At 42.5% G+C, this 13,036-nt stretch overlaps 1 protein-coding gene across 1 annotated transcript; it reads left to right on the forward strand.

Moving 5' to 3' along the window:
• Positions 1-825: 825 nt before the first annotated feature.
• On the forward strand, positions 826-12,485 carry LOC146674164 (palmitoyltransferase ZDHHC3). Its single transcript, XM_085394461.1, has 9 exons — positions 826-990; positions 2,062-2,150; positions 2,683-2,756; positions 5,566-5,678; positions 5,795-5,856; positions 6,101-6,221; positions 6,301-6,373; positions 6,816-6,990; positions 7,074-12,485. Exons 1-9 carry the CDS (start codon positions 866-868, stop codon positions 7,163-7,165), a joined length of 924 nt encoding a protein of 307 aa, XP_085250587.1. The 5' UTR covers positions 826-865; the 3' UTR covers positions 7,166-12,485.
• The last annotated feature ends 551 nt before the right edge of the window (positions 12,486-13,036 follow it).

Consider the following 13,036-nt stretch of genomic DNA (forward strand, 5'->3'; position numbering starts at 1 on the left):
TAAAGACAGGATGTTTCTAATTTTAGAGAAACTGTCCAAATGCAAGAAAGCATTATATTGAAATAGAAGAAATATATTGGTTTAGCATGCTTAAAAATTCCTTACTGTGTTACTGGAGGCCAAGGTAATGCCATCCAGATTAAGTGTCTAGTTAGAGACAATGTTTCTAAGATTGTAACTGATTGCTAAAGACAAAATCTATTCAGCCAATCACATGGGAGCAACCCGACAGAATTGGGCAACTGTGCTCAACGCGATCTGAAGTTCAAGTCAAATCAGAAGAGCGTCTCTGGCTGACTTCAAACCTGGCAGCAGCAGAAGACCTCACCGGTCTTTTATGCTGCTCCTTTCAGCAAAGAAAAGGAACTTGAGGCTACAATTTACATGAGCTCATCAAAACTGGACCATAGAAGGTTGGACAAATATTGTCTGGTGTTTTTGCATGTCAGTGTCTGCTGAAACATTCCAATGGTATGGTCACAGTTTGACATAAACAAGATGAAAACATGTATCCAGTCTTTGAACCCCACTATACCAGCTGAGTACCACAGCCTACCATAGTATTACTGTTCACCATGTCCATTCCATGGTGACCACAGCTTACTCCCCGTCTACTAGATTGACTGGCAGCTCTGTGATCTGAAAAACAAATCTGCTTAAGGGTATCAATAAAAAAGAAACACGGCAGATCAGAGGTGAAGATTTATTTGTTGAGTCAAATATTCTTTAATCTCTTTTGAAGAAAAAAAAGATGAACTGGCCCTTTAAACATGAATCGCCTTTTCTCGACGGTCCTGGAAGGCAGCTTCAAGTTTCCATCTGACGTCACCCGGAAGCGGGGGACGGGGGTGGAGCCCGGGAGAAGATGGCGGTTCTTCGCTGTAGGCGAGATCCCTGCGGCGTTATCTGCCTGATTTTAACTTATTTCAGCGTGTTTTATGCGGACTATGTGGTCATACAGTACGTGCTCATCCCCGCGTACTCGGACAGGTGGGTGTTTTGCATTTCCACGCCTTTTTAAACCCCTTAAAATCCCTCAATATGTCGTCCGCCTCTTTGCTGTGCCTTCATTCATTTGACAGCAAACAGATCAACAGTAACGGTATCTTCACGATTTCACCCTCGGCGCAGTGAAACTGAATCAAATCTCGTTTGTTCTCACTGTAATGTGGCTTTAATCGCGTTCCCATTCACGTCTTTGGTTTTGTAACCGGGCTCGCGCTCCATCACAGGTGGCTTTCGGTTTGTTTTCGTAGCTGAGGCGTTTCATTAGCCTACTCCGGAGCCGACGAGTCCAGCTGTCGTTCAAAATTTTGGGTGATTTAAAGTTGCTCTGCGTGTCTGAGAACAAAAATCCTCTTTAAAACCAGAATCGCAGCTTCATCTAAATCAACGAGAGTTGCTCTTTAATTCGTCCTAAATTCAAAACTGCGTTAACCAAGTCTTCATGCCAAATTCAGACTTTCCTGAGCTGAGAAGCGCGCACTTCCTCAATTTCCACCCAAATATTTTAAATGTTAGCGTCACAAAATGTTTGTATGTACTCTTATTTTCAGTCAAATGTAGTGCTTTTTGCTTATTCTGTGCAGTTTTGTGTGATATTGGATGTAACCAGGACTATTTAGAAAGCAAAGGAGTAAAACGTATTTTATTAAAATTGTAAAGTTGTCAAAGTTACAGAGCAGTCATCCAGCCCCTTCAGAGAAACTTATGCTCAGTTAAGTTGTAGTTTAATGCAAAAATAAATAAATAAATCGGCTTTTCTTTGTCTTTTGTGATCATGAACATTTACAGGATATTTACCCAATTTTCCTCGGGGTCAACCTTCAATTCAATAAAGTTTTATTGAATTGAATTGAAATGTACCGTGGACTCCCTAAAGCTCTAATAACTTGCTTTACTTCTGTCATTGTACTGCTGTAGGGTCTTTACCTTAAACATAAGCACCCAGAGGTGACTGCTGTTGGTATTTGGCGTTATCTAAATAAAATTGAATTGAATTCTATTAAGAAGATTAAATGATGAAGTGTAATAATCGCATGTCTCTTCTGACTCTGACAGTGTGTGGTGTACTCTCCACGGGTCAGTGTTCAACCTGATTCTGCTGCTGCTGCTAGCCTGCCACTCTAAAGCTGTTTTCTCAGATCCTGGTCAGTAAGACACACACACACACACACACACACACACACACACACACACACACACACACACACACACACACACACACACACACACATTTATCTCTCATAAAGTTAAAGTCTGTCTTTTATAAAGTTGATTCTGTTCATCTGGACGTAGCGTTTTCAGTGGGACAAACATTTGGTCACTCATCCGAATGACTTCTTCAGTCTCATCTCACTGCAGGGTTCCCCAACCCTATAAGTAGTACATTGGCACAATAACTGAAACTGTGTTGCTTGTTAACGTACTGATAGTTCATTCAGGGCTGGTAGCAGTCTCCCTTTGTTTCAGGGTAAGGCAGATAACTTTTTATAAACCGCTAACTTTCCTCTCTGAAAGTTTTTCAGCTCTTCATCATAATTTCTTTCACTATTCAGCTCACAAACACGTAGCACGAGTTTCTCACTGCTAGTCCATCTTTCTAAAGAAAAAGAAAACGCACACGCTGTGGGTTCTGGGTGGAAACATCCAAACAAATGTCTTTTGTGTCTGTGTGTTTAGGCATGGTGCCTCTTCCTGACACGGCCATCGACTTCTCGGACCTCCGCTCTCAGTCGTCTCGGATGAACGAGCGGGTGAGTCGCAAGAACACAGAAATCTTTGTGATCCTCCTGATGAGACGCGCACACTTACACAAATTAAGTTTCAGGAGAATCGGTTTGGGGACGTTTTCCGCAGTTTTCCTCGGTCACGGGTAGCACTGAGAGCGTAACGACAGCATCAGACGCGTTCGGACTGCTGGAAAAATCCTCCGTGTGGTTTAGGGGAGAAAGCCGCCAGGACAGAGCAGGAAGGAGGCGGCACAGATGACGCCCACTCGCTCGGGAGAAGAATGTGATTCTCACATGAGCGGAGGCTGAGATCACAGAGCCGGCAGGTTGAAAAACAAGTTCAGCCTGAAAATGATATCACGATACTGCAAGCGGGGAAATCTGATATTTCTGACGATGTAGAGGAAATACCGGACAGTGTTTTATTGAAGCCTGCTAGACAACAGTATTTCTAAGTGCAGTTAAATAAAAGGCATGTTCATCCTTCCTTTGATGAGCTGCTGTCACTGATGACAGCACGACCTGGTAAGTTTGTTGGCTTGGGCTTGCTTAACCAGCTGCTCAGAGCCCTGCTTTACCCCTGCGTAACTACACCCGTCATTTCAAAGCACCGTCAGCTCTTCTTGTCATTCTGAGATTTTCAGTGGGAGTGAGCAGAATGAACAGGATTAGAAACGAGTCCGTCAGAGGGACAGCTCAGGTCGAGCTGAGATGGTGCGGACGTGTGCAGAGGAGGGAGAGTGGATATATTAGACAAAGGATGGTGAGGATGGAGCTGCCAGCCAGGAGGACATGTAGGGGTTGGTGTGATAGTGAGATGGAGATGATCCATTGTGATCACTCCTAAAAGAAGCAGCAGCTTGAGCTTCCTGTTGTATGGAGCACAGCTAACAAGCGCTCCAGGTCACATGGTCAGGTCTTTCAGGTCACACGTCTCCAGTTGCTAGCATCACCTCTTTGGTAGCCTGGTTGTACTCGACAGGTGTTTATTAAATTCTTTCCACACCAGTTTGTGTTTGGTTGAAGCGGCTCTTTTATTTTGGTACTAAATCTAAATTGCTGGCTCCCACACCGCTCTCACTGTCGGTCGTGCTCGGCCTCGTCTCGTCGCGCACGCTACGAAACATAAACGTGTGGCCGGTGTCGCTGTAGTGATGATGTCAAATAAAAATTCAGACACATGCGGCACAGCTGAGTGTCAGTTCATGCCAGCTGAGGATGATGGTAAAAACGGTAGGGTCTTGGGTAGGGCTGTTCGATATAACGATATATATCGGATGACGATATAAAAACGTCTATCGTTTCATTTTACGCTATCGTTTGTTTCGTGGTGTCGCAAAATAAACTGTTTACGGCAATATTGTTTCATGGTTTTGATGGTCACTGTAGTGGCTATATTCATTTCCTAAAGTTCTCTCTTTCTCTTATATTTAATATAACCACACTACGAACGGACAAGCGCCTGTTTTTATGCGTTGTGGTTAGCAACAACTACGGTAAAACCATCGCGTATCCGCTTGTTTATGTTCCACATAAACCTTTCACAATAAAGCTCAAGATCCTGTTGAGACTTTTCAAAATAAACTGAATCACGTGAAAGAGCATATTATTTACGGATGAGAAGTAAAAAAGAGCCGCCAGGTGCTAAAAAATAAACCTTAGACTCAAACGTTAGAACAGGCTTTTCCCCGCAGCACGCTGTGTAATAAATACTCACAAAGAAAACGGCGGCCGTTACAACTTATGTCTAAAAATGTGTAGTTTCATACATCGGTTAAAACACTCGACTCCAGCTACATGACGCGCAGCTGGAAACACTTCCTGCAAGTCGAGCTGCCCGAGATTCACAGAGTTTACAGAAAATGTTACATTTTTGTGATTTATATCGTTATCGGACGATAGAATTCTTATATCGGGATATGAGATTTTGGTCATATCGCACAGCCCTAGTCTTGGGTAACCTAATTGGCCGGCTGCTGGCCTATTTGGACCAATGACTGCGTTTCCATCCATCGAGTTCACCTACACCAAACTGACTGAAAAGATCCGTCACTAATCTGTAGCGTAGTTTGCTGCAGGCTGACAGCAGTTCACCTCTCAGTATCAGTGAAACCTTTCGAGTCGGGGTGATGTGACGCCGCGCCGTCTGCATTTTTAATGACCTGGAGGTGAGAGAGGGAGGGAGAACTGAAACGTGTGGATGGATTTCTGCAGGTTTGAGGGGGGAAAGTGCTGATTTTTATATGTGGGAAGTAAGACTGGGCAGCTTTAAAAATATATTCTTTACAGCTAAGAGCAGAACCAGAATGATAGCTGTTGTTTTTAATCCCACAGATTATAAAAACTTGTATGAGAGCAAGACTGACGCTAAAAGAACAAACACTGGAAGAGCTCCAAATTCCTACTTTTGTTCCCACCCTGAACTCAGCAGTGATGTTTGTGGCTTGAAAATAAGCAAAAACAAGCCGAACGCTAATGACAGAGAGGGAGTGTCGGTGGATGGCAGCTGTACTCTGAGCTGTAATTTTACCAGGTTTGCACCGTGTTTATCTCAGCGCGCCTTCATTCACGTCCCAGCAGCTGCACTCGTGTCTGCTTCACAGCGTGTTATTATGCGCTTATGAGCTTACAGCTGTCTGTAAAGTGTGTTCCTGCCAAAAAAGGAAACCCTGAATGCGTGCCTATAAGTTTGGATCATATTGTATGATTTTTATTTTTTTAAACTTTAAAGCAGAAATGATTGGTGCACGTGCAGCTGCTCATCCTCACCCTCAGCCTGCACTTGGGAGTGTTTGAGGTTTTAACACATGAACTGCTGCGCTGCTGTGTTCAGGGCTGCGAGGGCTGGACGGTGTGCAGTCGCTGCGAAACCTACAGACCCCCCAGAGCGCATCACTGCCGCGTCTGCCAGAGGTGCATACGCCGCATGGACCACCACTGTCCCTGGTGAGAACACGCCCTCGTCTGTCCATCGGCCTGCCACCCCCCACCTTTACGCTCTGTTTTTACACCTCCAGCATCTTCTCATCTGTGCTTTTCTGATGTGCGTGTGTCATTTTTAGGATCAATAATTGTGTCGGGGAGCTAAACCAGAAGTATTTCATCCAGTTTCTCTTCTACACTGGTGAGCACACAATTCACACTGCCTGTCGAAATGATGAATTTTTAGAAAACACACAAAAGTTTTGTGTAAAGTTTGTGAACACCTCCAGCGTGTAAAGTTTTCACACGCTGGAGGTGTTCACAAAAACACAGACAAAGGTCCGCTCTGGGAATGTGGTGAGCTGCTGCTGCTGCTTTCACCTCAGTCTGAAAAGTGAAGGTAGAGATTCTCAGGCTGTGATTTGTGACGTGATGTCTGTGCGCAGGTATGGCCAGCCTGTACTCCATGGTGCTGGTGGTGTCGGCGTGGGTGTGGAGAATAAGGAACGAGCGAGGCGGTGACGCAGAGAAGGAAAGCGAGGAGACGCCCAGCAAACACCTGATAGTGTGAGACAGAGCGACCTGTGACGGCTGGTTTTCAGGGTGAAGCGTCAGGCTTGTGACAGTTTCCTTCTCTTTGTCTCAGGGCGCATTACATCATCCTCCTCGTGGAGTCGGTGCTGTTTGGTGTGTTTGTCATGGTCATCTTCTACGATCAGGTACACACACACACACACACACACACACACACACACACACACACACACACACACACACACACACACTTTTAAGTATTAGAGATCAGTCTAATGAAAACATGCCGTCAGTCAGAGGTGATGCAGGCATGTTTTAAGTCGTCCCTCATGCAGTACACAGCTTCTTCCTGTCTTTGTCTTTCACAATAAAAGCCCTACACATACAGATTGCATTCCTATTATGTAGATCTTTGGATTAGTAGAGTAAAACACTGCTGTCATTTAAAAACCCTAAACGGTGTTAAAGAAACTTTACTATATCGCATGTTTGACCGGTGGGTAGCGCAGGTCAAACATGTGAAATTAAGAAGACGACTGTCTGTTTTCTGCCAGTAACGTTGAAGCTCCTTAAAGAAACAAAAGGAAAAAAATCATGTGCCCTCGTTTGTGGTTTGTCTTCTCTCAGCTGGTCTCCATAATCACAGACGAGACTCCCATCGAGCAGATGAGAAACAGGCTGATGATTAAAGACAGGGCTTCTTCGTCCTCTTCATCCTCCACCCCCTCCTCACAGCTGCCTCACCACCCTTCACACACCCGCAAGCCGAAGCTGGCCCTGTTGCGGGAGGTCTTTGGGAGAGGTGCGCTGATCTTTTGACACCTACGTCTCGCCGGCGCTCCAAATACATAAAGCACTGTTTCATCTCTCTTTCCGTCTTTGCAGGGTCGGTCTTTTGCTGGCTTCTCCCGCTCCACTCCAGCCCTCCGTCAGTCGGAGGCATCACCTACTCCGCCCTGCCTGACTACGACGTCTGACTCGTGGGCACAAGAGGGGACGGAGAGGAGAGAGAAGAAAAAGGGAAGGCGAGGGAGGTTTTTGTGTGCTTGTGTGAGCGCGTGAATGAATTTTTTGCATATTTATGATGTCTTATCTCTGGAACTGAGGGGGTGAGAGTAAAAGGGATGAAGGCCGAGGTGTGAATGAATGAATGAAGAATGAATAATGCACCAAGTATGACTCTCCTCCAGGACCTAAACACAATGTTCATGAAAACCTATTTCTCATCTTTCCTGGCACGAGGAAAGAGCACTGACCGCCCCCCGATGTGTCCTGATGTGCAGTTATAGGAAAGAGCTACTCCTGTGTGGACTCTGGGATTTGACTGGTGTGGCTTTTAGACAGTTTCACACTAAACAGGCTGAATTAAAAAGGTCTAAATATAATGTCCACTAAACCCAACGACAGGCGCTGCTAAAGAGACGTAAATGCAACATGCACATCAAGTGCGTCCAAAGCTGTGGGAGGGGGGAAAACGAGATGCGCAGTCGCTTCAATGTTCTTTAAAGAGTAACTCAAAAACGGGTACAAGTCACCTGACCAGGGTTTAAATCCTGACAGGCGAAGAACTTGACCTTGTGATTCCTCGTGTTGTGAGGGTGAGTCGATGCCTGTCTTTCATGTTCAGTTCAAACGCTGATCACCATCAGCTCTGCCTTTAACAATAGATTTCATATAGCTGAGTTATGAAACTGAGCTTGGCGTCATACTTGTGAGACATCTCTCTTTATGGCACGATGCTTAAAATTTAGTTAAACCTCCAGATTTTTATTCATGGAAATTACTTTTCTATTCGGTTCAATTCAGTTTTATTTGCGTAGCGCCAAATCACAGCAACAGTCAGCTCAAGGGGCTTGTAACGTAAAGACCCTCCAGTAATACAGACAAAATCCCAACAATCACATGACCCCAGTGAGCAGGTGAAACTACACGACCAGCTTTGCATGATTTAAAATTAAAAATAAGCCTTATTTATATTAAATAAAGCTCCTCCCACTTTAAGACAGCTTTCTTCTCATTGGCTGCCCCTGGTCACTCTGTGCATTTGTGTATGTGCGAAACGTATCATTTGTACAGAGAGCGTGTAACCTCACCTGTCCGAAACTTCCTCCAAATATGGGTATGGAGCCGTTCTTTAATCCCGTGAGTGTAAGAAGAGGAAAACCGTCCTTTGAGTTACTCTTTAATTAAAATGCCTGTGACGTTTCAGCTACTGTGACCAGCTGATGTCCACTAACAGTCAGATATCGGTCAAATCCCAGTGCTTTACTGCTTTATTCAACCAGTATTTATGCTGGTGATTGTTTTACCACTCAAGCTTTCATCAGCCTCCACAGGAAGTTTCTAAAATAGGTCAGTTCAGCTTCCTGGTTCATCTCAGTGTTTCTTAATCATACACTGCAGCACGATAGAGAGACTATTTGAGTTTTTATGTACAGTCGAGCTTTAATTATTCGGGATGCACTGATACTGAATTCGTTAGGTTCTGTGTGTTTTGTGTGTTTTCTGTTTGTTTTCCGTCCACACTGGTGAAGCCTTGTGGTGCAAAACATGTCAAGCTTTAAATTTTGTTTATGCAACTACTGTTTACCATGGTATGCTTTGTGGCCATAAGTACTTAGGCTTCTTCAATCTACGCTGGTGTTCAACCAGAAAGTTTATCCACAGGGATATTTGTACGTTTTGATGGTGGGGCTCTATTGGGAATGAATAAGCCCTCTAACTGAAGCATCCAAATACTTTTAGTCACATAGTTTATTAACGTGTTTACGTGGAGGGCAATTAATTATCTATTTTTATTCTCGTGCTCAACCAATCTTAAATGGTTTCTATATTTATAACATTCATTTGTTTTATTCTGAAACATAAATGCATTAGCTTCCTGTGCAGTCATGTCCAGGATGACAAGCGTGTGTGGGAATGTTGAATTCTTGTTTTAGGGTTTTTGTTTTTTTACTCATTCTTCTGTTTGACGTGCTACTAAACTTTGTTACATTTGCAGATTTCTTACACTATTATTACGCACACATGCACACAAATATATAGTTTGGTGCAATTGAAGGTATAAAAAAGAAGCTGCTTTTGGGGGGGAAAGGATTTACTACACTGAAATCTGTTTGACAGTGAAACACAAACTCAGAGTTCACCAGTGAGTATTCTGCGTTATCTCAGTGAAGGGACGACTCTTAACTTAGTTATGGTTTCTAACTATTCTGTGGAATTAACTCTAACAAGTGTGTGTTTTTATGTGAGGGGTGGGGCTGCCTTTCACTGCTGACCTGTTACTTGGATATATTTGAAAGTATATATGACCAGAGTCGGGCGATTTATCAGCACATTGTATTTTTAACACAGGAAACAGTCTCAAATGAATGATGGTGATCATGTGATACATTTTATAAAGTAAACTGGTGGCTTTGTATTGGAAAGAGTCAGAGGTCAGACATGAAGGCAGCTCCACCCTCTGTGTGTTTTATGTATGTTTGTATATATTTTTTCATTTCCTTGTCCAACCTGGGCTGAACAATATTCTGCGAATTGTCCATTTTCTCAGAGTACTCGCTGCAGCCCTCAGAGGTTTCGATCAAAACTTTCCAGCTGAGAGATGAAGTTACATGACTTAATCTGCCTTTTTTATATTTTAACATGTTTTTGGATATTTATTAACAATTTAAAGGCAAAATATTAAAGATTAGAGAGATGTTATGAAACAGCTGTAGAAAGACTTCTAGTTCTGCATTCACATTGTGAACAACGTGGGGCTGCTGGTGCAGAAATGCATAGTTTATTTTGACCTTTAAACGTTACACTTGAAATTATACTAAATATTTTTACAGTAAGAATGAGTCAAAAAAATGTTGAAGCACACATGTACTGCTACGTTTTTTTGTTGTTGTTGTTAATGTGGACATCCCACATATCTGAAAAAATATGTAGATCTGGGACTAGTGGCCGCTTAGCTTAGCTTAGCTTAGCATTGGACCTAGAAATTAGCTTATCCAAAATCAGCATAGTGATGTGTGGTGTCAACCAATGAAAGTGGCTTGAAGGCCAAAGGTGGAGCTCTACGTCAAGTGCTACTACTGCCACTTTTGTCTAGCCTGCAGGTATCTTCTTTGGAGTCACACAATATTGGACGATCACAAGGGGTTTTTTCTTTTTCTTTTTTTTTTTAGACTTAGCTAGAAAAATTACTTGGCTATGCTAAAGAAAACATTGTTTGACTGTGCAAGTTGAGAAATTAGGCTAATTGTACCTACACTGCAACAACATGACAGAAATTGATTGCAATAAACTTGTCAAAATGTTGAATTCAAGCATCCTTTCAGGGCCAGGGCTAACTAACATAGTAAGATTTTCCAAAAGAAACACCAGCATTTTTGTTACAAGTTAAGTCTGCTATAACAATATTTCCAGAGAGAAGCTCATCTTTAAATGGGAATTGATTTGAGGTAGACTGGAGGCCACTGTGGCATTGCACTGGCTCAGTCTGAACCAGTCTCTGGCCACTTTCAGTGTAACTGGGTGGCTAGCTGGTTTAAGTCCTGATTATACTCGGACATGGACAGATGGAGACATGATGGCAGAGTTGCTATATTTTAATGTAATGTCTCAGCAGATGAGTCCGTTAAGTCAGAAGAAACATGCAGATCGGCAGATGTCTGGATAGACCCTGGCACTCACTGTCTGACGAAGAAAATTTATGTCACTTAAATACCCGCGGACTGGCTGCAGAAAGTATAATTAAGGCTTAACAACCAGCATAGGCTTTATTAAGAACTCCGTAGACTTATGGGGTCAGGTGTTTCAAAGCTTTACGGAAAGATAAGCTAATAAACTGCTAGCTTAAGTGCACACCAGGAAATTATTCTTAAACACTTGCACAGTTGGGTGATTCTCACAAAGATCCCCCCACACGAGGAAAAATACAAGGCTTCTGGAACATTGATACTATTAAAGATTCAGTATTTTCTAACTTTCAGATGTTAGTTTAAATTTTGCCTTTAAGCTCATCATTTTCCTCCAAACTGTCAAAGAAAGTAGAATCTCGTGTTGCTCAGCTGTGAGGCGGGCCTTACTGCCAGGTAAATGCAACATGTGGACCGTGTAAAGGCTACAAATGCTTGGGACAGTTCTCCAAGGCTTTTGGACCTTTTAAAGAGAAAAATCATACGTGTATATGAGGCTTTTACTGTTCGTCTCATTCTAATTTATTTAGAATTATGTTGCACATTGGATCTTAAGTTTAGCTGCATGTTGTTCACAGTGTGAAAGCACGTTCTTCGAGCTGTACGCTGCCTTATTTCTGTGGGATTTTGAACTTTTATAGTGACTGCAGAGGATGTTGGAAAGGTTTCCTGAAAGTTTCTCGTAACTTCTCTCATGACAGACAGAAACACTCAGTCCGCCCAGGTCGGGTCTCTGCTAGCTGTAAATAGGAAAGTTCATATTTTCTATCAATGATGTGCAATTCTCATGAAGGGACAGTTCCTGCAGTCTTTTTTTGTTTTTGATCAGTTTGAAGCAAAACGAGGTTTGAAATGTTTTTGATCTTGTGAACGTCAGAGAAGTCCAGAGGTACACAAGGTTTGATGTTTTAATTATTCTCTCCTTAAAATTATTTTTGGTCTAATTGAGGGTTTATTCAGGGCTGAACAAAGAGTCTAATATAATCACTCACAAACGAAACCAGCTGTACCTCAAATTTGTCCAACACCTAAAAACCCCCCACACAAAAAAACATTTTAAACTGTAAATGTTTTTGTCCAGGTGTGTGTTTGTATCATCAGCGCTTGTTTTTGTTGATCCATGTCGGGGCAGTCGCCTCCTCATAACTGATTCTGTTAAAATCCAGCATAGATGTTGCTAGCTAAAACAAAACAGGCGCATCTCGGTGCTGGTTTACTAGACAGCGAGAAGGAATGTGCGCACACACAAAGAGGGCCTGAAATTAATAGCTGGTCGCCAGTCGAACACAAGCGCTAAATCAGAAGATATTTTTTTGTAATTTTTTGTTTATTTGAACCAAATCCAAAAAACTTTGAAAAACAGTATTTTGAGATCTGGGAAGATGTGTTTTCAGATTGGGTTGTTGGTTGGCTAAAAAAAAAAAAAAAAAGTTTCAGAGCCCAAAAAACAGAGTTTAATATCATGCAGCTTCATGATGAACAAGTTTACAGCTCACTGATGTTTTATTTATGTCATGTTACAACCTTGAAACCGTGACCTGTGTATCATTTCTTTTGATATGCTGCTCTGGATCGTTCACCTGGAATTAAACTGATGTCTTTTAAACTACTTTGGCTCCTTTTGGTTTTTCACGGTGGTTTGTGTGGTTTTACTTTATTTTAGCATTACATGTACATCCAACAGCGGTAACAACAACAAAGGCAGGAATTTCTAAATATTCTGAACATTATCAGACATGAAACATGAGTCTTTTTAAGTTTTTGCTTTTGCTGTCTCACAAGTGGGCGCTTCAGGTGCACCGGTCTGAGACATGCTGCCTCTCAGTAGTGACATCTTGTGGCAGCACATTGTTTTGGCAATTGGCATTTTTTTTCGGAGCTGTGATCACAGAAAACAAGTCTGACGCTAAGCTTTGAAACATGAATATTTCATCCATAACTGAACCTACTCAGTCACTCCTGAGTAGGTTCACCGCTTTTGCACATGGTCTCCATTTGTGTGTGATAACTTTCAACTTATGAGCCACACTTTGCTCATAACCTACCAGGGGTGTTTTCACACTTTCCGAAACAGCAATTAAGCCATGAAACCATTTTATATCATATTTCATCATTGAAACAATCAGCCAAGGTATACACGAACCCTATATCTGAATTAAA

This window comes from Rhamphochromis longiceps, linkage group LG3, assembly GCF_057381845.1.
Source record: "Rhamphochromis longiceps isolate RC_006_pf linkage group LG3, R_longiceps_female_GT1.1, whole genome shotgun sequence".
In the NCBI taxonomy this organism is placed as follows: Eukaryota; Metazoa; Chordata; class Actinopteri; order Cichliformes; family Cichlidae; genus Rhamphochromis; species Rhamphochromis longiceps.